Source organism: Chanos chanos, chromosome 9 (assembly GCF_902362185.1).
Source record: "Chanos chanos chromosome 9, fChaCha1.1, whole genome shotgun sequence".
In the NCBI taxonomy this organism is placed as follows: Eukaryota; Metazoa; Chordata; class Actinopteri; order Gonorynchiformes; family Chanidae; genus Chanos; species Chanos chanos.
In genome coordinates this window covers 16,495,957-16,523,687 of record NC_044503.1, presented here as the reverse complement: position 1 = coordinate 16,523,687, position 27,731 = coordinate 16,495,957, and the positions used below count along the sequence as shown (strand labels likewise).

The 27,731-nt window shown below is 41.9% G+C and overlaps 4 protein-coding genes across 7 annotated transcripts; all 4 read right to left on the bottom strand.

Moving 5' to 3' along the window:
• Positions 1-2,046: 2,046 nt before the first annotated feature.
• Positions 2,047-10,663, bottom strand: pabpc1l (poly(A) binding protein, cytoplasmic 1-like). Of its 2 annotated transcripts, none has more exons than XM_030784496.1 (14): positions 10,471-10,663; positions 9,356-9,549; positions 8,880-8,995; positions 8,081-8,220; positions 7,525-7,619; positions 7,240-7,377; positions 6,611-6,706; positions 5,366-5,632; positions 5,114-5,195; positions 4,542-4,661; positions 4,229-4,365; positions 2,662-2,770; positions 2,242-2,372; positions 2,047-2,109 (listed from the first exon to the last, which is right to left on the bottom strand). In XM_030784496.1, the coding sequence occupies exons 1-14, from the start codon at positions 10,661-10,663 to the stop codon at positions 2,047-2,049; spliced, it is 1,881 nt and encodes a 626-aa protein (XP_030640356.1). The 2 variants fall into 2 exon arrangements, with proteins under 2 accessions (XP_030640356.1, XP_030640358.1); XM_030784498.1 differs by having other exon boundaries at positions 5,114-5,189.
• Positions 10,664-13,062: 2,399 nt separating this feature from the next.
• LOC115820398 (14-3-3 protein beta/alpha-A-like) lies at positions 13,063-16,951 on the bottom strand. The gene is made up of 6 exons (XM_030783968.1): positions 16,872-16,951; positions 15,228-15,533; positions 14,908-15,031; positions 14,545-14,708; positions 14,236-14,331; positions 13,063-14,126 (listed from the first exon to the last, which is right to left on the bottom strand). Exons 2-6 carry the CDS (start codon positions 15,519-15,521, stop codon positions 14,070-14,072), a joined length of 735 nt encoding a protein of 244 aa, XP_030639828.1. The 5' UTR covers positions 15,522-15,533; positions 16,872-16,951; the 3' UTR covers positions 13,063-14,069.
• Positions 16,952-17,723: 772 nt separating this feature from the next.
• On the bottom strand, positions 17,724-21,118 carry LOC115821236 (cytochrome c1, heme protein, mitochondrial-like). The gene is made up of 7 exons (XM_030785013.1): positions 21,041-21,118; positions 20,142-20,332; positions 19,724-19,850; positions 19,307-19,464; positions 18,858-19,018; positions 18,320-18,420; positions 17,724-17,828 (listed from the first exon to the last, which is right to left on the bottom strand). The coding sequence occupies exons 1-7, from the start codon at positions 21,116-21,118 to the stop codon at positions 17,724-17,726; spliced, it is 921 nt and encodes a 306-aa protein (XP_030640873.1).
• A 934-nt stretch (positions 21,119-22,052) lies between these two features.
• On the bottom strand, positions 22,053-26,820 carry LOC115821043 (eukaryotic translation initiation factor 2 subunit 2). Of its 3 annotated transcripts, none has more exons than XM_030784790.1 (9): positions 26,710-26,820; positions 25,974-26,151; positions 25,534-25,634; positions 25,037-25,169; positions 24,313-24,413; positions 23,784-23,932; positions 23,544-23,600; positions 23,361-23,446; positions 22,053-23,108 (listed from the first exon to the last, which is right to left on the bottom strand). In XM_030784790.1, exons 1-9 carry the CDS (start codon positions 26,722-26,724, stop codon positions 22,933-22,935), a joined length of 996 nt encoding a protein of 331 aa, XP_030640650.1. In that variant the 5' UTR covers positions 26,725-26,820; the 3' UTR covers positions 22,053-22,932. The 3 variants fall into 3 exon arrangements, with proteins under 3 accessions (XP_030640650.1, XP_030640651.1, XP_030640652.1); XM_030784791.1 differs by having other exon boundaries at positions 25,037-25,166; XM_030784792.1 differs by lacking the exon at positions 23,544-23,600.
• Positions 26,821-27,731: the final 911 nt, after the last annotated feature.

Sequence of the window (27,731 nt, the reverse complement as noted above, 5' to 3'; positions counted from 1 at the left end):
CACACACAATCAGTCCACATGCTTTCAACCAAAGACTCTTGTAAATTCCCTGTACCGTGAAAGGAACACACATTTGTGCAGAGCGCTGAGAGAGATGGTGAGCTGATGGTTTTTGATGAGTATTTTCCTCTAAGCGCAGCTCACTTCTGTTGAATTTTTTGTTAGGACTAAATGCACAGTGGTGCATTTCTTATCTTTCACATGCCATGAAGGAGTTTTCAAACAACATTTATTATTCAATGTTTAAAAGACACCTCTTATTTCTTTGCTCTTGTCACATATTAAATCTCAAAAAGATTTCATTATAACATGTAACTTAGAGAAAACAAAACAGCTCGGTTCAGGTTTCATGTTGTGTGCATTTGAGTTTTGCAAATATTTTGAAAAGCAACTGTGCTCAGACGGCCACTGAATTTATTTATTCTTTATTCCATCACGTCAGAACCAGCATTACATATCGTTTCCTCCTGCTCAAATTCAGCATTAGAGTTTGTGCTAATTTTACACATGGACACAAGTTTTGATTAAGACACGCTCTACCCTGGGGTGACTTTAAAACATGTCAGTCACCTCTCAGTTCAAAGTTGAAGTGTTTAGGTTTGTCTCACAATACAAAGGAAAAAAAGTCCCTTACCCTAACTCTCCCATAAATAATTACTCTCCCCCTCTCTCCCTCTGCCTCATATTCTCTGTACCCTCTTACTCCATCTCTTCAGACATCATAGTCTAAAACATGCTAGCTAGTCACTAATAAAAATGAGAAGTTGGCTTTTGCTTTTTTTTTTTTTTTTTTTTTACAGGTTTAGGACAGGTGTTACAGTAATACTGAAAGGACTGATATAGAGCATCAGTATTAATCTTCCCTGCATGTCTGTGGTGTTACATAACCAACAACACAATAATGAACAGAACACATTCTGACTTTGACTTTTTAATGCATAAAGAAAATTCACATAAACATTTCATTTTTTTCCTCCCCACCTTTTTTTTAAATAAACAAACAAAAGTAGAACAAACTCCAAAGCCCATACAGACATTCTGAACCAGTCAATGCTTCATGTTGCTACCTGGGAGCCAAAAGTGCGGTTTACAAACAATTTTTTTTTTTCTTTTTTTTGTTTCAAAGTTTTACTTTTTTTCTGTTTCATTTTTCCTCCTTCAGCAAAACGTGGAACTTCAGCACTCTTTCCTGTGGGATGGAAAAGAAAAGGATACATCAGTAAAACTGCGTATGGACAATTATCACATCATCTCACATCCAAATAATGTGATAAATATATTACTAATAGAACTCACAACGACAGAGCACACTACAGAAACACAATTACACTTACTGCACAAACACAGTCAACAGTTAGAGAGAGACAATCTGACAGTGTCATGTCTAAAGGCAAAGGGGGAAAAAGAGCACAAAAATATGAACTGGGAGAGTGAATTTTTAAGTCTTTTTAAGCATTTTAGTTTCAAAAGGAAACTGCTCACTACTGTTTCACTTATAAACTCAGTATGAAAACATATGAACCAAAGGTGGAAACATTCGCACACAAAACTATAAAAGACTATATTTATTTCACCTGGTGTAATTTTTCTCTCCACACACAATAAATAAATAAATTATCGAAAGAACAAGAATAACTGCAGACACTGGATCTGAGCACAGGACTGAAAGCAACAATAACAATACAAGCTTTCATGTTAAGTTAAAACCTACTGCTAACCCTCTCCACAAACTCTGCGATCCACAAGACAAGTCATAGTCCAGACTGAACTCTGACCAGAACACAATGCCACACCGACCAGTCACAGCGACGGCCATTTAGAGGGAAAATTGAGGAGGGCTGTAAAAACGGGCTGTCAGCTAAAGGTGTCCTGAAGTTTTCCTCCTTCAGTTGACAGAAACAGTTTCATACACTTGCACCTCCTGTTACATGTTTTACTCTCTCACCTCTCTGTGTCATGGAGAGTGAACAGGATGCTGTGAATAAATATGGAATGTAGGAGACAGAGTGTGTGTGTGTGTGTTTAAATATTACCTGAAGGGGCTCTTCACTTCTTAGGGGACATTTCTTTGGCTTGGTGAGCTTGAAGCACAGCTACTGCCTCCTCAACCTAACACACACACACACACACACACACACAAAATAATGATGGTGCTGCTACATCAAATAAAGATAAAAAGATAACTCTGAGGCAGCCATTCTGTAGACTGTAGTAGAGCTGGGAACTGCAGGTCTTTAGTACCTTGGAGTGCAGGGATTCTGGAGACTCCAGCATGTGCAGTAGCTCAGAGTTATCAATCTCCAGTAGCATGCCTGTGATCTTACCAGCCAACGCCGGGTGGAGGGCCTGGATCAGTGGGTACAGCCGCTCACCTGTAATGAGGGAGGTACACGGACAGAAAGAGAGAGACACACAGAAAGAGAGAAACACACACAGACAGAAATACACACACACACACACACACACACACACACAAAGAGAAAAACACACAGACAGAAACACACAACAGGGTGAAAGTGTTTTTGTAATAGAAATAAACCAAACTATTAAAAAAAATTTACCATAAACAGCATAGTGGGAACAGCCGTTTGAACTAAAGCTACACAGACACACATACACACGTAAGCACTCACATACACACGAACAAAAAATGTAGTGTACCCAGTAGCTGTTTTTGCTCCATGAGTGGGGCAGCTGCCAACATGGAGGCGGTGAGTGGTTCTTGTCCTCGTACATGTACTGCAGGCTCCATCACTGGGGGAGGCATGACCTATACCGGAGGCAATGACATCATTAAATACAGTCAACACTGTAACTACAGCACAACACCACCTCTCAAAACATCACCATCTACAGTACACACTACAGCTCACACCACACCATCACCATCTACAGCACAGACACCACCTGTCATCAAACCTTCTACAGCACAGACACCACCTCATCACCATCTACAGCACAGACACCATCTGTCATCACACCATCACCATCTACAGCACAGACACCACCTCTCACCACACCATCACCATCTACAGCACAGACACCACCTCTCACCACACCATCACCATCTACGGCACAGACACCACCTCTCACCAGACCATCACCATCTACGGCACAGACACCATCTCTCACCACACCATCACCATCTACAGCACAGACACCACCTCTCACCACACCATCACCATCTACGGCACAGACACCACCTCTCACCACACCATCACCATCTACGGCACAGACACCACCTCTCACCACACCATCACCATCTACGGCACAGACACCACCTCTCACCACACCATCACCATCTACGGCACAGACACCACCTCTCACCACACCATCACCATCTACGGCACAGACACCACCTCTCACCACACCATCATCATCTACAGTGCAGACACCACCTCTCACCACACCATCACCATCTACGGCACAGACACCACCTCTCACCACACCATCACCATCTACGGCACAGACACCACCTCTCACCACACCATCATCATCTACAGTACAGACACCACCTCTCACCACACCATCACCATCTACGGCACAGACACCACCTCTCACCACACCATCACCATCTACGGCACAGACACCATCTCTCACCACACCATCACCATCTACAGCACAGACACCACCTCTCACCACACCATCACCATCTACGGCACAGACACCACCTCTCACCACACCATCACCATCTACGGCACAGACACCATCTCTCACCACACCATCACCATCTACAGCGCTCTTAAAACCCACAACATTCTATTTCTTATTTAACAACTTGTACCAGACTGTGTTCCCTCTGACTGTAATGGATTGTTTTAGCTTGACAGAGCACTGACAGTCATGCTGTCTATTAGCCAGCTCATTTAAATTTACTGTTTTTATTTTTTCCACCAGACCAAAGTGCCCCGAACCACTGGCAAGACTCTGAGAGCCTTTAAAATCTCACAAAAGCAAAGACACTTTCACCACACTGTTTCTATAGCATGTGTCCACGCCAGCACAACTTAAGCACTAAATCCATACCTGCCAATAACCTGCCCAACAGGCAATTACCATACTACTGCAACACAACACCATGGTAGAACAGTAACACAAAGCACTGCTCTTTCTGTAACACCCGACAGAAAATACACGACACTATTACTATCTGACACCATTTTAGCGAACAGACAACACTGTTTTCATTACTAAAGCGAAAAAAAAAATGTTTGTGTGTGTGTGTTACCTGTTGTACAATAGGAGCTGGGACAGTGATAACCTGTTGCACATTTCTGACTCCTGCAGAATACTTATACTGATTGACTCCTCTGACCACAGCACCACCTACTGTACGCCCACCTGCCGTCTGGGTGCCAATATTAGCTGAACCAAGACAGAGAGCGACAATTAAACATACACGCGCACGCACACACACACACACACACACACATAGGCACAGGCACAGACGATGCCAGAGGGCTACGGGAGAACAAGTCAAATGCTGAGTTATGTCCATCTGTGTGCATGAGTGAGTGAGTGAGCGTGTGTGTGTGTAGTACCCATTCTCTGTGTGTTGTTGAGGATTCGCGGGGCCTGGGTGGAAGCCTGGCGGACAGTGTTGATAGGGGTAGAAGCCTTACGTGGTACAGCCGACCTCACAACCTGTGCCGAGTACGGAGCTAAAGCAACCAATCAGAGCACAGAAGATATGCATCGACTAATCATTGACTTTCACACTACTGACCAAGCAGAGAGAGGGAAGAAACCATAGTTTAGTAGTGACAAGGAGCAGAGCAGTTCAAAATGGAGGATGTGCTAAAATAGATAAAAGGAATATAAAGAGATGCAAATACAGAGAAACCACAAAGCATGCTTTTAAATCGAGAGCATTTCCTGCCCTCATACTGTAGACACATCAACACTCTTCCAGTAACAGTATTTCAAAAAAAAAAAGGGGGGGGGGCAAAAACAGGAAATGAAGATGTGAAAATATTTGTCATGCAACTCTAAGAGTGGAAAAAAAGCCCTTTAATATAGACTGACAGACTCTCTTGAGAGGGAGCTGCAGAGAGAAAAAAAAAGACAGGAGTAGAGATTTAAGAATCTAATTCTCTCTTAGTGACAAGCTCACCCTGTGGTCTCGGAGGATGGGCTGCCCAGCGGGGCGCTGAGCGGAGATTAGGCACAGTGTTGTAAAAAGCACGACCCTGAGGCTGTAGACATACACACACAATTCAACACACATGAAAGCATGCAAAACATACTTCTGCAAGTACTCCTAAATAAAAAAGGCACAGCACTCATACAGACGAGTCAAGAGTATCTGCATTAAACACAGATGCAGAAATACCTGTGTTACAGAAGAGAAGACACAGAGACACACCTGAGGTAGAGAGGGCACGTAGTAGCTGGAGGTCTGCTGGTACACGGGCATGGCTGGACTGGGCATGGCCCTGACGCTGGCCAGTCGCTGCATGTACTGGTTGGTGAGGATGGCTTTCCGCTCCTCCTTCCTCTGCGCCAGGGCAACGTACAGCGGCTTGGTACTCACGATACGCCCGTTCATCTCCGTTACTGCTTTAGTGGCCTCCTCCGGAGAGGAGAAACACACAAAACCAAAGCCCTTACTGTGGCCTCCTTCAGTCATGACCTGATGACAAAACATACAGAGACACAGACACACAGGTACACACACACACACACATAAACAGATAAAGAACATGGACACAAAAAGGGTGCTATCCGTGATTGTGTTTGATCAGAAAGAACACAAAGAAAAAAAAAACTTTTTAATCCAGTCCATTTTGGAGAACATTCCAACACACAAAACTGGTAATGGAATGATAAAATGCATTAAAATCAAAATCCACACATACGTGACGCAGAGAGGGATGTGTTCAGTACAACTGACTCAGTGGCAAAAAGAGGAAAACAAACTAATGGCCACTGACAAGTGAAAAGGAACCTGACCCACTTGTAACTGTCAGTTAGTTATTAGTTATAAGAGAATAAACACAGAAAGTAAATGCTGAAGAGAGCGGAAGCTTAGGCTGAGTGGTCAGTCAGTCAGTAATTATATATTCACCTTTATATACCCTGGACACACTCTCACTCTTATCCTCTAACCTTTCAGTCTACTGTTACTCTGCATACATGCTCTCACAGCCAGGGTTTTTATTCATTCTTATTCAAAAGTTTCTGCTGACTGTTAGAGAACTACTTGTATCCAAAACTCCAATGACCAATAAGAAAACGATGACGAATCACAATGTGGGTGTAAACACAGGCTGGAAAAAAAGGGGAAGCCAATGTTGTGGCCAGGAATATCAAAACAGTAGATAACCTCCAACAATGACAAACAAACAAACAAAAAAATCAGAAACTGTAACAACTAGCAGCTCAAGCAGCTGCATAAGAGGTAACGTATCTAAATTCTGTGGGCCTTTAAAAAGCAGCTTTGAGGATATACTGTCCCCCAGTGGTGATCTGGAGCCCACTGCCTCACTTTCATCATTTTTTGTTCCACATTTCCAGTGAAAACAGTAATAAGCCTCTCGTCTTATACGTGTGTACGCGCTGAACACAGACTCTGCTGTGTGTAACTCACTCCTGGGTTAGGCGGAGTTACCTTGGCGCTGGTGATGGTGCCATACGGAGCAAACTCTTTCCTTAGTTTCTCGTCGTCAATGCTGTCATCCAGGTTCTTCACATACAGATTCACACCCTGTGGTCCAAATCAAAATGGTTCAGCTAATAGGCATCTGTCAGGGCAAAAACCAGCTCTGTAGCTGCAGTATTATTAACACAGTTCTATGAATGGTTGGATTTGAGATGTGTTAATGCATGAGTGAATATGCAGTATGCAGTAGGTGATATGTTATATTTTAAAAGGGGAATGGCCCAATGGTCACTGACACTACTCTATAGAGGAGGGGTCTCAAACTCCGGTCCTGGAGGGCCGGGGTCCTGCTGATTTTTGTTTTCATCTCTTAGTTACCTGTTGATTTTCACCTTGAAAACAGGTGTGGATACTCTTCAGCCAATCAGAGATTCTATTTAGTTGATCTACAAGAAAAACAGCAGGACCCCAGCCCTCCAGGACCGGAGTTTGAGACCCTTGCTATAGAGTATATAGGGGGATGGAAGGTAAACAAGGGAGAGACATTTTGGTCATTTTGCTAACAAGGGGGATGGCATCCCCCCCTCACCCCCCTACAAATCACCCACTGGTGGTTATGTTTCTGTGAATCAGTGCACCTGGTAGCGCTGGATGCGTTCCTGTTTGATCTGTTCAAACTTGCGTTTAAGTTCACCCTGTCTCTCCAGCCTCTTCTGAGCCCGTCCCACGTACAGAATCCTCCCATTCAACTCTTTACCATTCATCTCCTGTACAGCCTAACGCACATACACACACAGACACACACACACAGACACAGACAGACAAAGAAGGGGGGGGGGGGGGGAGTGAGAACACACCATGTTATTATCTGAAGTTGGATACACACAAGATATTTTGGCAGGTGAAGATAGCTTTTCTCTTACTTTCTGTGCGTCCTCATGGTTTTCAAAGTTGACGAAGCCAAAACCTCGTGATTGTCCCCTCTCGTCCATCATAACACGAACACTCAGGGTCCTGCCTGTGAGACACACACATCTTAATGACGGCTACTGACACGAGACACACAATTCAAACAGCATTACTGATGCTGGACAGAGCATGGAAGCAAACACTTGAGTACAGTTATATCGTAAAGACTGGAAAGGACATTTATTTACGTACAGAAAACGCATTTCTGAAAAAAACCCTGATAAACACGAAAACACATAGTGTGCTGTTGGTAGAATATTTCTATTAATTTCATTTGGTCTCTTTAAACTTTTAAAGAGGCTCTTATACACTGGATACCAGAGAATGTTAAACCTCTGTTGACACAGTACAACAGTTAACATCTTTTTCAAGCAACTTTTCCTTTTACAAGTGGACAAAAGACTCAGACACGGAGTGTGAACACAAGTGTTTTCCTGTTGGCCATATTAAAACCGTTTCAAGTTTTGGCAAAAAAAAAAAGTCATCGCCAGGAACAGAGTGCCTGCTTACCATATTCAGAGAAGAGATTCTTCAGTTTCTCATCGTCAAAATCCTCTCCAAAGTTCTTGATGTAGACGTTGGTAAACTCAATGGCCTTCGCTCCAAACTCAGCCTCCCGCTCCTTACGAGATTTAAAGTTTCCTACAAAACTGCACGACAGCAGACAATGCAAAAGTCAATGAAACAGATAAAGAGGAGAAGACAGCCATGTTTCATGCAATGACGAGAAATCAGATATCAAAATAACAGCCATGGAACTGACAAACGGAAAAGATATACCAGACATGGAGACATTTGCCTGAGTGAGGGAGGCATCATAGTCAATCTGCTCCAGTCAAAGTGACTTCTGATTAGACTTTGTTATTCTCGGCAGTCATGTGTTTGCTCTGTAAGCTTTCTTAAACCTTTCCTTACTGTCTGAGTTTAGAACCTTTCCTGGCACACTGACCTAAACTTGGACACCTGACATTTTTCGCCCAGGGAGCGGATGTTTGGGACTGCACCGACATTGTCCAGCTCTTTTCTGAACAAAGAAAGGTCAAACGTTAATGCCTGCGAGAGACTGATCAGAGCCTGTTCGTCATTACCAAGCATCGCTCTTCACGTCTACTGATGAGACTTCCTAAGCTCTGTTGCTCTCTGCCAAGGCCTTAGTCAGACACGTATGGCATACACACCTCAGTTACAGGCAAGTCCATTCAGGCCACAGTGACCTGAGCTGAGACAGCAGATTGGACTCTGAGGTCAGGAGAGTGATGGGTGAGAGCGTGCATAGGGTGCGGTCGATACTTTTCTACTGAACACATACACTTTGCGGTCGTTCAGCAGCATCCCGTTCATGGTCTCTATGGCCCGGTTGGCCGCTTCCTGTGTCTCGAAGTGGACAAAGCCGTAGCCTTTAGAGCCGTTCTCATCACAAACCACCTACAAGGCAAGATATGACGATGCATGAGAACAAGGCTGCACGGGTTTGTATAACTGATTTGGACTTTAAGCTCATTTTCCATCTTAACTTGAGATGATAGAGGCATAATGACGGTATTATATGAATGACTGTTTACACCATCCAGGTGAACTGGATAGGGGTCGGTCACATAAATGAATACACAAGCAGTAAAAAATCTAAATCTGAATGAGGTACAAATCACCACATCAATGGAGAGTCAATGAAAGTACTTGATCACTTGTCAAAAATTTGTTGTCCACATCATGACGACTTATATGAATTGTTGGCTGTATTTCACTGTTTTCTAAAAATCTTGTTTTTTTCCCCCCTCTATTTACCTTGCAGGACAGAATATTTCCAAAGGCAGAGAACGTGTCATAGAGAGCCTTGTTGTCAATAGACTCGTCCATATTCTTAATGAAGATATTGCCAACACCAGACTTCCTCAGGCCAGGGTCTCGCTGTGACCACATGATCCTGATTGGTCGACCCTTGATGACCTCATAGTTCATTGTATCCAAGGCACATTCCGCTGTAACAGATGTTAAAAGCAATAGGCAAGGGGGCAACAGTTCATGACACACTGGCTAGTGAGCTAAACCACGAATACACATCTTAATGAGACTACTATCTCCAAGTTTTCAATGCTTGCTCTCGCAGAAATCCATCCGTTTTTACTTTTTCCTCTGCTGTAAACCAATTTTAGATTCTACAAGGTTGAGACTAGCCCTCACTTCCACTCATGCATAAGAAGCCAGTCACTACAACTGTTTTACACAATTAGTAGAATCATCAACGAATGCAAGCTTGGTAAAGACCATCATCCTCTCAGTTCTACCCACAAAGCCATAGGTGCCTACACAGTGTGAGAGGGAGCCTTGAAGCTGGCATCACTCTATACAACAGCCGTGTTTAAAATCAATATACAGATTCATATCAAGTCTGAGAGACGTTTTTAATATAGGAAGGACTGCTAAGGGGAATCTGCAGGTGGAACCAGTACCATGTATGCTAGCCATGAGGGCACAGCTGATGTTACTGTCTGGACAAGCCTCATAACTAAAAGGATCCAGCATCTTACCTTCAAGAACAAGTTATTAACAAACACAGATTAAACGAAAATGTGCAAGACATCAGTGCGGTGCTAGACATGAGATATTTCATCAGAACCCACAACCAATCGGACTTCACTCCTCTGACTACCAGAGCCGAGGAACCCTAGTCCTTACGCACATTTTTGCTGAATCAGGGTGGAATCTCTCACAAATAAACTAATGAGTAGAGAGAGCTCATAGTCATGTGATGGTATGCTACTGAAGCTCAGTGCACATCAATGAAAGTGATGAATCAATGAATCTATGACAGTGAATATCTATGTTCCATTCCAAAGATTTTGTGTGTATGTGCGTTTGTGTTTTCTGAGTATGTGTGTACTGGCGCTCAAAACACTCACCGTCGGCAGGCTGCTGGAAGTTGATGTAGGCATATCCCAGAGACCTGCGGGTGATGATGTCACGGCACACGCGGATGGACATGATTGGCCCGGCTGGAGAGAACTTCTGGTAGAGCATGGCCTCAGTGACATCAGGGTGCAGGTCCCCGACGTAGAGCGAGGCTAGAGGATACGCTGACCCACTGCTGTTCATTCTGTACACCCTGCACTGGAAGCAAGGCCAGCAGTAATGTGTAGGTTAACTCACACCTGCTGGTCATCTGGCTTTGGTGGGTTAAGTACCAGGAGAGATACAGTGCAAAAAGCATTTGGATAAATCTCTATGTGTGCTTTTACAGAACCTCAAAGTGCGAACACACCTGAATAAAACTAAGAAGGAAGAAAGCTATAGAGAAAAGAATTATGTGGAAGAAATTCAGTGAACCAGTCATTACTCATCAGAAGAAAGCCATACAAGGCAAGCCATGTGAAGTAGACTAGGCTAAGTTTCAGGAGGACTTCCACCATGAGCTAATATCAAAACACTGAAGCTGACTGACTGTATTTTTACACTGTCAGGGGTGGAAAAAGTAAAAGTAGAAGTACTTTTGTTTAAAAAAACTACTCCAAGTAGAGTTAAACTGACAACCGTTTTTGTAAATTGTAAATTGTAAATGAGTGACTATTTTACTCAAGTATTTTTCAGGAGACATTAACTCTGCTTAGAGTACTTTTTAATGCAAGAATACCTCTACTTTTTCCACCGCTGTACACTGTCCTCTCATCGTGTCGATCTATCAACAAGCAAAATGTGACTTATAAGTGTGCTAATTAAAAGTTGCATCTGGATGTTTGCTGGTACTTCGGAGGGTTTTAAATGCCTGGGATTTTAAAGATTCGGGCGCCTACGTCCGACAAGAATCGTTAATTTTTCATAACAGCCAAAATGCACTCACACCTCATTGACTTAATTTACTACTCCGCAGTGGTAGTCACTTTAAAAAAAAGTTTGTGTGTGTGTGTGTGTATTTCCAGCGTGTACGAGGTCACGTAACGTGCGTGATCTTGTCCAATTCTAGCAGGAAATCGGGCTCAAATGTCAAAATGTAAAATGCGTGAATTTACCCCCTAATAACCTACAAAAGAAACGACGAGAAAACCTGAGAGACTTAACGCCCAAGTGTATTTACATTGGGCGTTACATTTCTTATTTTCAATCAGGTGCAGATCTGTCTTTCAAATCCACCGCTATCTATGTGTTGATAAAGCTATCCCGCCTACTGAGACTAACCAGACTAATTTAACGGTTCTCTTCTGAAATCCGATAACTTCAAAGCCTACGTGTTTGGCTGTCACGTATATTAGAGAGGAAACTCACTTATGGAGGAAAATCGTGTAAATGCCAGAAAGTGCTGACCATTTTGAGCAGAGCACAACAGCAAATGTACCCAAATTCACTCATCAAAGACAGAATTCTTTGCATTCTTCCCAAAACAGGTTACAGTAGCTATGATGTATCTAGCGCTTAGAAAATCGCGTATTCTGTCGTCAACTATCGTTAAAACACATTTGATTGAGCTGAGGTAATTTCTTTACAGTTGTAATCTATAAGCAAAGAATCGCGTGGGCTCTCCATGGCGATCCCTTGTAGCGGTAAAGTGAAATGTTCATCAAGCTAGCAAAGCAGTGTTCAGGGGTGAAACCACCTCTAATTGACAAGCACCGCCTTGACAAGCTAATTCACTTTCTTCAGTCTACTTTCTTAAGCATAGATTTATTTGGAGTACTTATGCTGTCGCATTGTTAAACTCCATATCTATGCCACCAGTATGTCCTATATGAGGGCTTCACAACAAAGATAGCTAAAGTCACTAGCTCAAATAAAACAACTAATAATAGATGCATGCATGGCTTTTGTTATTCAAGTCACAATAACATTTTGTATCCAATACTGTGAAAGAAGGTAAGTTAATCCTCACTTAATGATAATACATAGATAAATAGTCTAAATACAGCCTAACCAATGATTAGTGCAAACTGGCGAGATAAGTTTGGCAACAGCTATCCTCAGTCCTGAATAAGTATTAGCAACGTCCAGAGATGTTCAGTTTACCAGGACAGACGAAACGATAGTTACATCCGAAGAAAGACTAATTTATATTAGAGAAATAAAAATGGTTCATTGTACTTACCTTAATCAGTGATACGAATCCAGGAAAGAATTCAGGCTATCACTTGAGTAGTTCTGTGGTCGGAACTTCTTCGTGAATGTTTTTGTTTTAATTTAATTGATGCGGAGAAACACCTGGTAGTTCCTTGCATGCTCACGTTAATTGAATGTCATTTGTACACTTTCTTGAAATTCGAAATGCGTTCCGCGTCAAAAAATAGTTCCTGGGCCTTTCACAAAGCAATTTTAAGGCACGACTACCACACTCCCTGTAGCGACATTCAAACAAATTTGAACCGCTACAAATCCCGTGTCACTGTAGTCGTTTTTTGTTGTTGTTGCCGCCTCCAAATTGGTTGAAGACTTGTGATTCATAATTTTAGTGTGCAAATGAATGGCCAAAACATTTAAAGACGTGAATCATGAACGTAATTTAATCATGTGAGGACAAGGGAGAATATTTGTGGCACAAATTTCAGGTCATTTCTCGTGAATGATGCATCTTGTTCCGTCAAAAGGCGGATTCAACGTCGCTGTGACGTGGTAAATTAGTAAGCAAGTGTGGAACTGTAAAGCAGCACATTTAGTCCTCTCAAACAAATACAATGTCTAACACATAACTTACGTTTTCTTACCACTGTCTGACTTGTGTTTGCAATGTGATTCTTAAAATAAGACACAATATCAACTGAATTTTTACTTTTCAGACATTTACTTTATGAAATGGCCAGCCGACCGTGGGTCTGTGTTGGGTATTAAGTGAATAACCCCAGCAACGAGACCAGATATCCAAATTGAGAAGCATAGTACCACAGGTCAAAACAAAACAAAAACAAACAAACAAAAAAAAAAGATACAAAACTCAGCATTACAGTGTTTGGTGAAAATAAACTGCCAGTTTAATAACCATACAATAAAACCTGTAAATACCATGATGAATTACACTAAAAAAAAAATATGACCATAACAAAAAAGGATGAAAAATGCACAACCAGCTAGGGTGGGAAAAAAAAGGAATTATCAGGAAGGACGATTAGAGTTCACAACCCCCGACCCCCAATACACACATGCTCACACATTCTCAAACATACACACAAGCGCATACACTCACTCACTCTCACATAACACTCGCTCTCATTCACACACACAAACACAAGACACACACAAAGAATATGTACTCACTACTCAATACAACCACATTAAACTCACGAACAGGAAAACAAAAACAAACAAAAAAAAAATATAATTGGACCTGCTAACATCTGCACCCTGTGGGCCCCCCAATGTGTGTGTCTGTGTGTGAGTGTGTGTGAGGGGCTTTTGTGTGTCAGATCAGGCGCGACTCGGAGGGGCTGGGGGCTGAGTGGGGTGGGGCGGGGGGAAGGGGGGAGGGAAGCCGTTTGTGTGTTTAAGATGAGTGTGTGCAGGTGTCTGGAGTGGTGCGGCTCCTCTAGTTCTCGCCCTCTCCAGCGTCTGCCTCATCCCCCTGGTTTTCCGACGTCCACAGCTGCAGGAGAGAACAGGATGAGAGAGAGAGGGGTGGGCGTTACATAAACATTCCTAAAAGGAGATGTCAGCAAATGAAAAAGCAGAAGAATGTAAACATGGGCACTTACAGTTAGGTTGTCCCTTAGTAGCTGCATGATCAGAGTGCTGTCTTTGTAGGAATCCTCATTTAAGGTATCAAGCTCAGCAATGGCCTCATCAAATGCCTGGACAGCAACAACATTTATTTTATTTTAAATACTAAACACATCGCATATAGTGAGTAACATACTTCATAGGCCTAGTGAAGAGACTGTAGCCAATTTTTTTGGCGTTTGTTAGTTGGACGCTTTTGATGTAATGTATGCTGTGAACTCCAGTCATTGTGATACTGGTGAATGGATTTTATGGGGTGAATGTGATTTCTGTTACTCTCTCACCGTCTTGGCCAGAGTGCAGGCCTGATCAGGGGAATTGAGGATCTCGTAGTAGAAGACGGAGAAGTTAAGCGCCAACCCGAGACGGATGGGGTGTGTGGGCTGCATCTCCTTCTTGCTGATCTCAAAAGCCTCCTGATAGGCCTTCTGGGAATTCTCTACCGTGGCTATCAAAGAAGACACCACCAGAATAGATGTAATACATGCATCCATATATGTTAGCCCCTGAGAATTCTCATTCTTTCGCGTATTGTTTGGCAACTGGCAGTTTATTATGCAAATGGACCAAATCAACAAGGAGGTAAAGCCTACACTCTTGAAAAATTAGAGGTTAAATAGAGAAAGGAAAAATGATTTTTGACTTACTCTTCTTAGATTCTCCAGATGCTACCTCAGACAGGTATCTATAGTAATCGCCTTTCATTTTCAGGTAGAACACCTTGCTCTCAGCCTGAGAAGCATTGGGAATTAAGAACTTTTCCAGAAGAACCTGGTGGAGATGCAGAGGGGATGAAATCAGATATTAGTCACTGCTGCTTCCAGTGTCGATCAAGAACAGGCCGACATAGCTATACAGTGGGAATTCCACAGATGATGTGTTGATTCCAGATGATTCCACAAAATGTGTTTCAGAAGACTACATTAGGCACTGTCGTACCAGTACATCATATTAAACACTGTCTTACCAGTACGTCATTGCAGATGTCCTGCAGCTCCGTCTCGATCTTCTCGCGGTACTCGCGCGCCATCTGCTGCTTCTTCTCGTTGCCCTCGGTCTTCTGCTCGATGCTTGAGATGACCCTCCAGGAAGAGCGGCGGGCACCAACCACATTCTTGTAAGCCACGGAGAGCAGGTTACGCTCCTCGTTGGATAGCTCGACCCCACCCTCTGTGACCTCTTTCATAGCTGCCGCCATGTCGTCATAACGCTCGGCCTGCTCAGCCAGTTTGGCCTTCTGCACCAGGTCACTCTTGTCCATGGTTTTTTCCGGCTATATAGGAGGACAAAAAAGACCTAGGTTAAATAACTTTGCAGTTAACCACTTAAAAACAGCATGGGCCCATATGCTACATAAGGTGTTACCTGTTGTAAATAATGTGCTTATACTGTTGATGAGATATTTAATTATTTGTGTTAATGATGTTCCTTTCCAGAAGACTACTTTTGGAGAGAGCAAAGTGAGATGATATCACGTGAATACTTTGGCTCATTTGACTTAATATTCAGTCTGTTTCCTGGTTGAAAGTGAATCAACCTATATCCTAGCCATAACAACTATGTACTTCAAAAATCACATTCCAGGCGTTAATTAGTTTACTGCCGCTGATAAGGTAAGGCTACAGTTTCATCTTTCCCTCACAAAACCCGTTTCAGTGCGCGCAGGGTATGATGTCATTGTAGTAGGACATCCCTTGCATCGCACTGCTGGAGACACTCCCATTCAACTGCATTTTAAGAGGGTTGTATGCCTGTCACACGGTACAGATTCCAAGATTTTACATGCTAATTAGGACACGACCTATTTAACACACATGTACCCGCTTTCCCTTTTAGAAACCACACAACTGCGATGCAAGTCCTCACAATATAGATGAAATTTTTAATTCATGTTCGCGCGAGGTTTAGACGTTAATTCAACACGATATGTCTCACCGAGCTAACGTGATGAGCATTTTTAGCATTACATTGACGTTAATGTAATGATAGGCCGCGTATAGCTTAAGCGCCTAGAATATCGCTATGAATTATCTTGTTAGCTCGATAGCCTTCATTACATCAACTGTAATTCTACAAATCATGACGTTAGCGCCGGAGGCCAAAGATCTACGAGATACACGTTCCATGCAGTCGGTTAAAAAGAGCTAGTTAGCTAAATAACTACCGACAATAGCTAGTCCTGCTTAGTGAAATGTTCATTTTGGCTACAAAACCAACAATGGGCATTGTCAACTTTCGGTGCCATTTCCGCTTGTAGACCCACATGTCCTCTCTTTCAGACCAAAATCTGTGTCAATTCCAAAGTCCCGACGCTAAATGATGTCTTTCGCTGATAAGACTAAAAGGCCCTTCATAGCTAAAAGCTGAAAGTATGCTAGCTAGATTAGCAAAATGCTAACTAAGTCCTTGTTCTGACTGCTCCCGATTTTCGTTAGCTAACCGTGCTAACTATATGGATAGCCGCCACTGTTCTAGGTGGCTAATACGGATCTAGCTTTGCGCGCTAAATGGCTACCGTCAACTGCACGCGAACTGCGGTAAGATTAGATCCCCTGCAAACACACTTCAAAACATAACAAACTGCCACAATGAAATAAGGTTGCAAACTCACGTTATAAACGGGTTTTACTCCTGCTTTTATCTATGAAAGATACAGTTGGAGCCTCCGTCCTCCGTCTCGCTCTTCAGTTGTTCTGGGCAGTACCACTTCCGCTAAAATTGACACTTCCGCTTCCTTTAAACCCTACCCGCCCAGCTTCTCCCTAAAATCTTACTTGAAAAACATACATTGATTGCTCTGCCTAAAAAGAATTTCAAGTGTCAAGGCTTGAATATATATACGTTTAACGTAGTTATTTAATATAGTGGTCATAACTGTCATGAAGCGGTAATTTTATCGTACCATTCCCGGGCGCTTTACCCTCAGTGAACACTGTTAGGTTATATTGGACGTACAGAAATTAGAACGCATGACTAAGTAATTTACAGAAACGCAAAATGTGTGTCACAGAGCAGTTGTGATGAAGGGTGCGGCTCACGGTGCTGTGTTGGAAAAGTGACACAGCACCATCAGTACCGTATCTGAAACGTAATAATACATGACAGGAGACCAATCCCTTACAAGAGAACCCACAATTTATTAAGAAGACAGCACCGTATTACCTATTTACATATGAAACTGTACAGAATAATAAACCATCATCACGCATACACAGTAATTAAACACTTACTACAAAACCTTCACATGTGTATTTGGATCATTTTGTTGGTAAAATAAATAAATACGTAAAACCACAAAGTACAAGAACTCATCTCAAGAAGCACTCCCAATACAAAAAGCAGAGACCAGGAAAACCATAAGACTTCACCAAGTGAAGGCAACACATTTGCGGTTTTACCAAACCATCAGATGTGTGTCTCTGCTGTGAGCTGATGTAAGGTCAGAGGCTGGAGACAGCAGTCTTTATCTGGGTGGCCTGTAAGCGATCTTTCTGCTCTTGAGTACTGACCACCTGTGCCTCTTCATGTAGTACACTAATGGGATAAGCACTGCTGAGCCCATTAGCAGCTATGAGGGGAGAGAAAATACAAGTAAGAGTGAGAAAGAAAACATGAAAAGAGATAAAGAAAGAGAGGAGATTAACTCTGAAGTGTGCATTTATTTCTATTTCTCAAGAAACTAACAAAACAACAAATAGGTCAAATCATAATGTCATGAAACACATCAACTTTAGACTACAAGCCCATTTTCTTCAGTAAAAGTTTCCAAGGCTTACACTTAGAATTAGAATGTGTTAAGAAAATGCATGAACTTCCCTCTCTAATTTATGACAGCAAACCAGAAACACCTGGGTGGAGGGGAAAGTTTTTCCCTTTTGACAGGATGCCACACATTTAAAAAGGCAGCAGATCTCTTAAATTAAAAACAGAATGTGAAAAGTTTGCGAGACTTCCGTCTAAACATTTGTAAGAAAAATGTGACATGCACCGAGACTGCCTTTGGAGAAAAAGTGATTTTCATCTCCGATGAACAGGACATGGGGCAGAAAGAGGAAGTACCTTTAAGCCCATGCGTTTCCTCTGATCATGCTCAGGTTCAGCCGCCCAGCGCAGGAAGGTACACACATCTTTAGCCACCTGACTCATGGTCGCTGGCGTGCCTGAAAACAATACACGACCACAAGTCACTCATCTAAAAGCAGCCAGTAAAAAGTACACCACAAAACCACAACATCAACTTAATGGAAACCAAATGATTAACTGAAAATTTACATGACTGATCTGAAATATCCTTTTGCTTTACTGAGCAGCAAAACAGATGGAGATATGTTTTAATATTTGTTCAGAAAAGTGAAAACGAGGGGCTGGGGTGGGGGTAGGTCAGCCTTTAGTGCAATCAGATGGCAACCATTTGTGAGAAAGATAAAAATAAAAAACATGAAAATGAAGAATGGACAGACCATGAAAGAGAGTGAACAAGTAATATACAAGTTGCAAGATCACAAAATAAAATAGGTAATTCTTTACAGGGAATACTGTGGTGATGGGCTGAAATGACATGGGTCCAAGTCAAACACTAAAGGGACACTAGACTCACCATCCTCATATTCCAGCACTTCATTATAAATGGGAGGGGCCATGCCAATGGCCTGGCCTGGGAAATAAGGGTTATAGTAGAGCCCCTCCCTCACAGAAACACCAGCTGGAGGATCACAGTAACCAGTCAACAGAGAGAATACATAGTCTTCTCCACCATGCCTGCACACATACACACAAACACATACACACACACATTAATGCAAATCAAACTTTAGTGTCTACCACACACACAAACAATTATTAGCCTAAAACAGACCTTACTTTCAACTCAGATAAACAGGCTATGAGGCAGGCCTAGATCATTGGCACACAGCAATACTGCACAGATCACAGACCTGTGGCATTAACTAACATCATCAGCACATGAATCTGAGACATGTATGTGTGAATAAACCTGATCTGCACACGAGCTGAACTAAGGGGGGGACATTACAGCTCCTTGTTTACCTGGCGTTAACGATGTAGCTGAGGTCGGGAGGCAGAGCTCCGTTATTGGCCACACGTGCTGCCTCCGGGTTCGGATACGGTTTGGGAAAATAATCAGACAGCTTGCCGGGGCGAGTGAACATCTCACCAGTTTCATCAGGGCCATCTACTACCTCAATCTAGCAAGAACCCCACAGAGAGAAATAACCTTAGATAAAGTCCATCCAGTTTGGTATAATTGCAAAGGTCTCATTATTCTTATATTCACTCTCAGTTTAGCAAACTGGCTGTATTCCATGCATTTACAATCAAGTTTATGGTGCAGTCTATAATTCTGATGATTAAGTGGAACTCTGTGTGATATGTATGTGTATAGCAGATCATCTGTGAGGTTGTGTATTGGTTATTGAATGGTTTGTTGCTTTGAGTAAGTCTCACCTCCTCAGCCAGTGCTTTGACCTCTGCCTCAGTGTGCGACACACCCACCAGGTTACGGAAGGCCAGGTACTCCATGCTGTGACAGGCCGAACACACCTGCTTATACACCTGATAGCCACGCCGGATACTGCACAACACACACACACACAATTCCATCATCAAGATTTTGTGCAATTTCTACAGGGTGAATTCACACACAATGGATAAAGACATCGTAGCGCAATTTTTCAACTTTAGCCCCAGGAAGGTGTTCAGTTTAACTCTCCCCCTCTCTCCCCACCATCATGTCCTTTTAAACCAGTCAAGTTTTGGCGTTATGGCTGATATTCCATACTTGTTGTCTTTGCACAGTCTTCTGGACTGGAGATGAGTAACACAGGTTTAGCATGTATAAAACTCTAACATGTGACTGACTGACCTGGCATGGTCCAGAGAAGATAGAATACCATTATGACTCCAGGGGTATGAAGGCGGGTGCAGCTCCAGGTCGGAGGCTTTGACAGCCTGGTGAAGCACAATAGCCAATCCAGCTCCTCCTGCAGTAAACACACCCAGGACAGAAAGAGCAGCCCTTCTCCCTCTGGACAGATTAGCAAAGGACATGTTTGCCTGTTACCAAAGAAAGGAGTTAGACATCATATAATATCACCATGTAAGACTGCTGCCCTATCATTCACGTGACTCTCTGGTGTTCGAGTTCTTAACATTTGTTTCAATGAAACATAAAGGACAACAAAGCGCACTGTGTGATAATTATTTCATGTTATTAAGTGCTGTACATTTCGAGTGCTGCAGTACGTTTTTTTTCTCAGATTGCCAAGTGTATTCGCAATTTGTTTTTGCTTAAACCAACCTCAGAATTAGCTGATGTGTAATCTCTCTTTGTAGTTCAGACGAATGCATTTTAGAACTCTTAATTCGAGATAGCTAAAATTACGTGAACAGTACGGATTCAACACTATGTCACTTCACGTCTGGATTAAGTTAACCAGCGGCAACTTTTGGCGGAGTACATTCAAACCACAAGTCTACCGCTCTTCTCTCTATGCTAAGCTTTCAAATGCATTTTACATAACCCAATGGAGAACACAAAACTGGGGGTTCGAAGCTTAGTCAGCTACCTTTAGTCACGTCTTTTGGCTCTAGAATTATCAAAACCCTGCTTACCACTTACAGCTTGCTAGTTGTGAAACTTAAGCATGACCTTGTCTAGACCATACCTGACACAATGCATACAGAGACATTTCTTAATTCTTAGACAATTCAGTTTTCATAAACATGCTACATGCAACAGCCTTATGTTCATTTGAAACTTACTTTTGAAATTCTTACTGCACCCTCTGTGTTCAGCAGAGACCTGCCAGCGTTGCTAGAGAGTACCCTCAGGACTGCCATCTTTTTAACTCCTGCAGACACCGGCTTATTGAGAAATTTATCACGTGTTCATTGTCAGTCGAGAACCTACTGTAAAGTTGACCTATATCACATAATGGCGTTACACAAATTTCAGTTACGCAAGTGAAATACAAAGATAGCTGACCGAAGTGAACCTCCAGGACTTTTTGGTTGAAATCTGTTTGGAGGAGAGAGTATAAATGACAAACAGCTACAGCCGGCTCACCTCGCTGCGCTGCAAGATTGAACGGTTTAGGGGATCCTTTGTCACCACCGCCATCAGGCTGTGCCTTAGCTAGTGACCAGCAGCAAAGAACCAATAGTTAAAGGCTCTCTCTTTCTCTCCCCTTCCATAACCACCACACTCACCCACTGGACTCTCTGCCATAATGCTTCAAGTGGTTTTTATTTTTATTGTGTTTATTTACTTTTATTTATTATCTTTTAATTTTATTGTGTATCGTCTCTAATCTACATTGTGTGAGCTACTGGACACCTGAATTGGACTGGACTCTGTGCAATAACTTAACTACTGGAGTCTGTGTAATAATGCTTCATGGACTACTTTGTTATTAAGCAATGACATTACCTGATTTGTTGTGTATTGTCGCTAAGCTACATTGTATGAGCTACTGGACACCTGAATTTCCCTAAATGAATGCATAAAGTACTTATCTCTCTGTCTATCTAAACAATAGGATATTTCACGACTGGAAGGCTTGAACTAGCCTGAATGAAGCTTCCGCTATGACTGCCTAATTGGGCATTTCCTCCGGCACCTCAAGTGTTTCCTAGCTAGAAGTTACACTGCTTTTCTCTGAACAGATAATGTCACGTGGATGACTTATTTTCTGTATTATGGATATTCAATGTTACATGATGGCACAGTTTCAATATCCTGAAATCATGCAGAGTAAAACAAAGATTTAGGATCCAGGTCAAATTCTTTATTTAAAAAACTGATTCAAAACTATCTGAAAGAACACTCGGAACATACAGTGCACCATCTGTTGCCCTGTACATTAAGAATTCTCATAAACAAATAACTTCCTCTGAATAGGTGAAATGACTAGATTAAGGTGTTTTATACAGAGTGAGATTCAAAGTTAAACTTCGTATCACTCATACAATGCTTAAAAATGAAAACAGTTGCGTGTTTATTGAAGCTCCCAAAATATCTGGCTGACACAGAAAAATTTTCATTTTTGCAGAGTTCGTTCCCCCCTCAAAAGGTAACAGTAGGGAAGTGTGTGAACTTGGGTGAAAATTTCACAAAAATGTGCAAAATGTAAAATGAAGCTATGTAAACCAAAGAGAGAAGCCATACATGAGAGTGTTTCGGCTCATAGCTTAGGGGAGGAGAGGGGGAAAAAAGCTCCAACTGGACTGAAAAACTCAATCTTTCAGTTAGGCAGATTAAAAACATACTGGTAATCTGTCCTGACAACCGGATATGCTAAATGCTAATAAGAAAGAAGAGATGGGTTGAGAAGCTTTGTTTGTCCAGCCGTAGGTTTGAGGGACAAAGCAGGGAGACCAACGCTTCACTAGGCCTCTGAGCTACAACCTTCCAGCATCTCTGTGATAAAGATTCATTCACTTTCTCTGAAAACCTACACAGCACATCAACAAAACCCAAACTCCACACCCTTCCACACTGCACTCCAGTAGTCCAAGCCTGTGGAGGAGGCGGGCACTTGGACCTTGCCTCTGTAAAGAGAACTGCTGTAGGGCGGTAAGATGGCAAGGTATTGTGGGTGCCCCGACTGTTGACCACTGGGGATGGGGCATTGGGATGGCGTGGGGGTGGAACACTAGTTGGCTTTGGCACGGAGCTGTGCCCTCTTGCCAGTGACGGCCTGGAAGCCAGTCTTGATGCTGGCGACGGAACAGCGCGAGTGACATGTCTCGCACTGCAGGAAGTAAAGACGTGTGTCCTTCTGCAGAATCGTATCTGGAGATCGGCAGGTGTGACAGGTCACGTACTCCTCTGTAAAGCACAAACACATCAAGCACATTGTAATTAATCCATTATTTATTATGGTTAATCTGGCACCGGCTATTCTTAACAGTCTTTCAGTAAAGTTAATAGAGAGAAAAAGAATCAGTAAGACGCACATTTACTGACCACTCATGTAGGCATCTGTAACAACTGTTACCAATAAAGAAAAATTTACTGACTGCACACCAGCAACATTATTTAATGACTGATTCAAATTTAAAAAGTAAACATTCTACTCACTGATGTATCTCCTCAGGACATTCTCTATTTGTTTTTGTTGGAAACGGCCTTTGATAACAAGTTGGTTATTTCCGTCTATGGAACCACTGAAAAAAAGGAAAGTAAGATCAAAGGTGACCATAAAGAACACAATGGCAGAGCAGCAGTTGTGCTGAAAATCACCATTTAAAGACAAGTTTTTACCTGGTTCCCAACTCAGCCAGTAAAAACGCCAGAAGATGTTTTGGCTGACGATGCAATCTGCGCATAAAACAAGAAAATGAAAATCATTAAAGCTGTTATTGCAGAATACATTAAATACACACAAACACACAGAATAGAGGCCAGTTTAACCGAATTTTCATATATGCAATTAAGTTGATCTGTATTGCCTTTCAGATGATGACATCTTAAGAAACTTAAGAAAGTGCTATATCTACTCACAGTTTGCAGATGTCAGTGAAGTTGACAAAAGAGGTTTTCTTAGTCCCCACTCGCACCACCTGTGGAGGCTTCATGACAAACTTGCGCTTCTCCCCAGCAACCATGTCTGGATTCTTCTCTCGCATGATATTGAAAACGCGGTTCAGCAGCTGTGGGCAGATGTAAGGGATGTCAAGGGGCGGTGATATCCACCACCAAAAAAAAAAAGACCCTGAATAAAATGTATTATCGACTAAGCAAGATCAATGTTAATGATGTCAGTGGTTGTTTTTGAAAAGTGTTGAACTCAATAAATTAGTGTCTTCACTAAGTTAGATAAAAACACAGTCACCTTAAATCAACCAATGACCTCACTCTGTTTGGTCAGTGTTTGTGAATGTGTGTGTACCTCTTCGTATGTGTAGTCTCACTCTGCATTTAATCAGTGTTTGTCTGTGAATGTGCACGTGTCTCTGTTGGGCAGTGCTTGTGTGTGAATGTGCGTGTACCTCTGTTTGGTCAGTGTTTGTGTGTGTGAATGTGTGTGTACCTCTTCGTATGTGTAGTCTCTCTCTGATCCTGCCCAGGCTGGACCTGTCTGGGAGCTGAATGTGATGCCATCTGAGCCTTTGCTTTCATCATCATCCAAAGCTTGAAAAAAAAAAAAAGAAAAAAACACTCAGAATGAAAAAGAGGTTTCAATGCTACCAAAACTCATGTCGCATAACAATCCAAACTCCTTGCCTTTTTTTTGTTGAACAATCAGCATTTTACAAAATTCCTGAGGAACAACCTGACAAACAAGATCTAAGTGGACAAACGTAACATTTAAAAGGTGCCTGTACCATGCACTTACTGACAAGGCAGTTTATGTAATAGTGGCTTTGGTGCGACTGAGGTTCAGAGAATAGTGAATATAAATGGATTTAAGACGACCCTAAAATGGAATACATTTACACAAGGAAGTACATTCTTACCCCCAAATTTCTATGAGCAACATATAAGTTGAGAAAGTAACTAAATATATTCGGAATTTGGCAAACTATACATATCTTACATTATATAACATTATGGTTCCTTCTCAATGGTTATAACCACCATCAGAGAACTTTCACTATGTGTTAATATACGCAAAGAATACTCAGATTCATCAAATTAAACAAAACAAACCAGCTAATAATAAGTAATCTTCCAAAGTTTCATCTGTGGCTGGACTAATTCAGAGGCTTATTGTAAGAACAACACTTGAAAATAAAGAGAATATGTTTCCTCACCATCATCTTTTTCGACTGTATCGCTCTCCTCATGAAACTCCACTTTCTTGGCTTTCTTTTTCTTGGCCGGCAGCATCAGGTCCAGATCATCTTCCTCCATGCCTTCTGATGGCTCTGCTTCGATTTTCAACTCCTGATTAATGTTACAAGAAAGAAAAACAGATCAGATACGCCTTGGAATCACATTTAATACATTAAGACATAAATACAATAACACCATCACAAGTAAACATTAGAATTAAAATTCTGGGGCTGCATTAAAAGGCAACGGTTACCAAATTTCCAGTCTGTTCTTCAACTCCATTTGGTTACTATGGAATTACGCATACAGTGATGAAATCAAAAGCAATTTGGCACCACCATAAAAAATAAAAATGAAAAATCTAACAGTTGCATGGCAGTCACACCCTGTTGCATCAGTGTGAGAATTTTTCTGTGAAAGACTGATTCATGGGAATTCTTTCTTTAAAGGCTGCAGTGAAACGGGGGTTTTTTACCTTCATCCCCTCTTCAAGGTCATTGTCAAACACTTTCTTTGGTTTCTTCTTCTTTTTCTTCTGATTGAAAAAGTTCAAATCATCAAGGTCGTCTGACGGCTCTAATAAACAGGGAAAACAAAAGACTAATAAGATAAACATGCAATATATACCAAATCATGAATACTTTCAGATCAATCTGTGATGGGGAAAAAAGAAAGACAACAATTGATTGAATGAAACCAGTTAGTGGTATTCAATTAGCTACATAACTCAGTGCATAAGTACTTGGTCAGACTGAAGCCGAGTGGAATGTGATATTTCACAGCTGCAAAGTCAAGTGAAATCAGTGTATTCTACAGTACTATTAGTACCACACAGTGCTTTACAAGACACCTCCTGAACAGAGTGAACCATTGGGAACCTGAACAAACTGTCCATTCAGTCCTCTCTGCCCTCACCTTTCTTCTTCCCCTCTTCCTCTTCTGCCTCTACCTCTCTCTCCTCTCCTCCTTCGGGTTCTGCCTCCCTGGTCTCCACTTGCGGAGTCTCTTCGCTGAGGCCTTCTCCATCCTCGTCCAACATGAAGGGCTTCTTCTTCTTCTTCTTTTTCTTAGTCGTGGTGGGGTCAAACAAAATCTACAAAAAATTGCACAAGAATTACGAATTCTGACATTTAGGCCTTTTTTTGTAAAGCCATTCACTGAGCTGCTGCAGAGGTGTGAATGTGCTTTGCGTTGCCCACTGATTCTGTATGTCTGTTCTGCCTAAATTGCTTTATTTCTTCACAGAGCCCCTATGACTGATTTGACTACTGTAAATATAGCCTACCAGTAGGTAAGTGTTAGGCAGTTTATACCGACAAATTCGAGAAATCTACTGAAAAGCGCCCATGGATGGAAAACACGTTACAATTGGGAAAAAAACAAACAAACAAAAATCTTCATCATTCATTAGCCCACTTTACATAATACCTAGAATTTTGTTAACGGTGTCTGGTTGAGGGTGTGTCTGAGCACTGTGACAAAGAAGAAGTTATTATCATTTGAGGCTTTGCCTGGTAGACATAATACCGAAGTAACCAGCTAGATCGGTCGTTAAGCAGCTGCATTGGGCCCAGCCATGCTTTAACATCAAACGTTTGTTACCCAGTGACAGAGAGCGAAAGTTTAGATAATTTCAACTCAGCCTGCTTACCTCGTCTTCCGACATGATTACTGTCTTTGATGAAATCTGTTTTGAAGTGTATTACTGTACGTACGACTATTTAGCTCACACTCACTCTCTCTATCGCTACTATCTTGCATCAGCAAACAATCGTTCATTGCGCAGGCGTACTCCTGACGATTAAAAATGACATCATGTTTTACGAATCAAAACGCGACCAGGACACCGCCCTGACAACGACAGACCAGGAAGGAGAACACATCTATGGTTATGGTCTGCGATGGTCTTTAAGTACGGTCAGCAGCTTTTACTACAGTGGAACTGACATTCTTAATCATTAGTGCGCATGTATATAGGTCTCTATTTTGATAGTTCAAGTTGGAATAAAGCATGGAGCATCTGTGACGAATATTGTATAAATAATAGAACAAAAGACGTATAATATAAAGTTATGGATTGTATTTGTCCAGTCAGAGATGTTTTATAGTGATGTATATTGTGTAAATACTAACCTCATTATTCAGGAAAACAGGGGCTGGCTGCAGGCCAAACTTCTCAGCTTTCCTTCGTTAACTCAAAGAATATGTTACAATAATAAACAAAATAAGACATAGAACTTTTGATATGTTGAATATAGTATACAATGAATGATTGTGCGTGCTGGCTTTTTTTTCTGTGTATATATTATTCAATTGCTTATTTCAAGAAGAAAAAAGAAAAGAAAAAGCCTTTGCTACAGTGCTGTAAAATGACAAACAAATACATGGCCTAATGGAAGAGATGAGTCACTGAGTTGGCGTTCATGATGATCATTACCCTGTGCGGATGACTGCATCTTTACACTGCCTTTCAATGGGTTTTCATTTCCTGGGGCAATGTCCATATTAGATCACAGGTATTCACTCTAAATAGTCTTGTTTCTACAAATGACAATGTGGTAGCCTAATTAATATTGTGGCATTCCCCAGTTGTTCCATGACGACACACACGCACACTCATAAGCTCAGTAGGTGGGGCTCTTTATTGAAGGAAATCATTAGCTCATACCATAC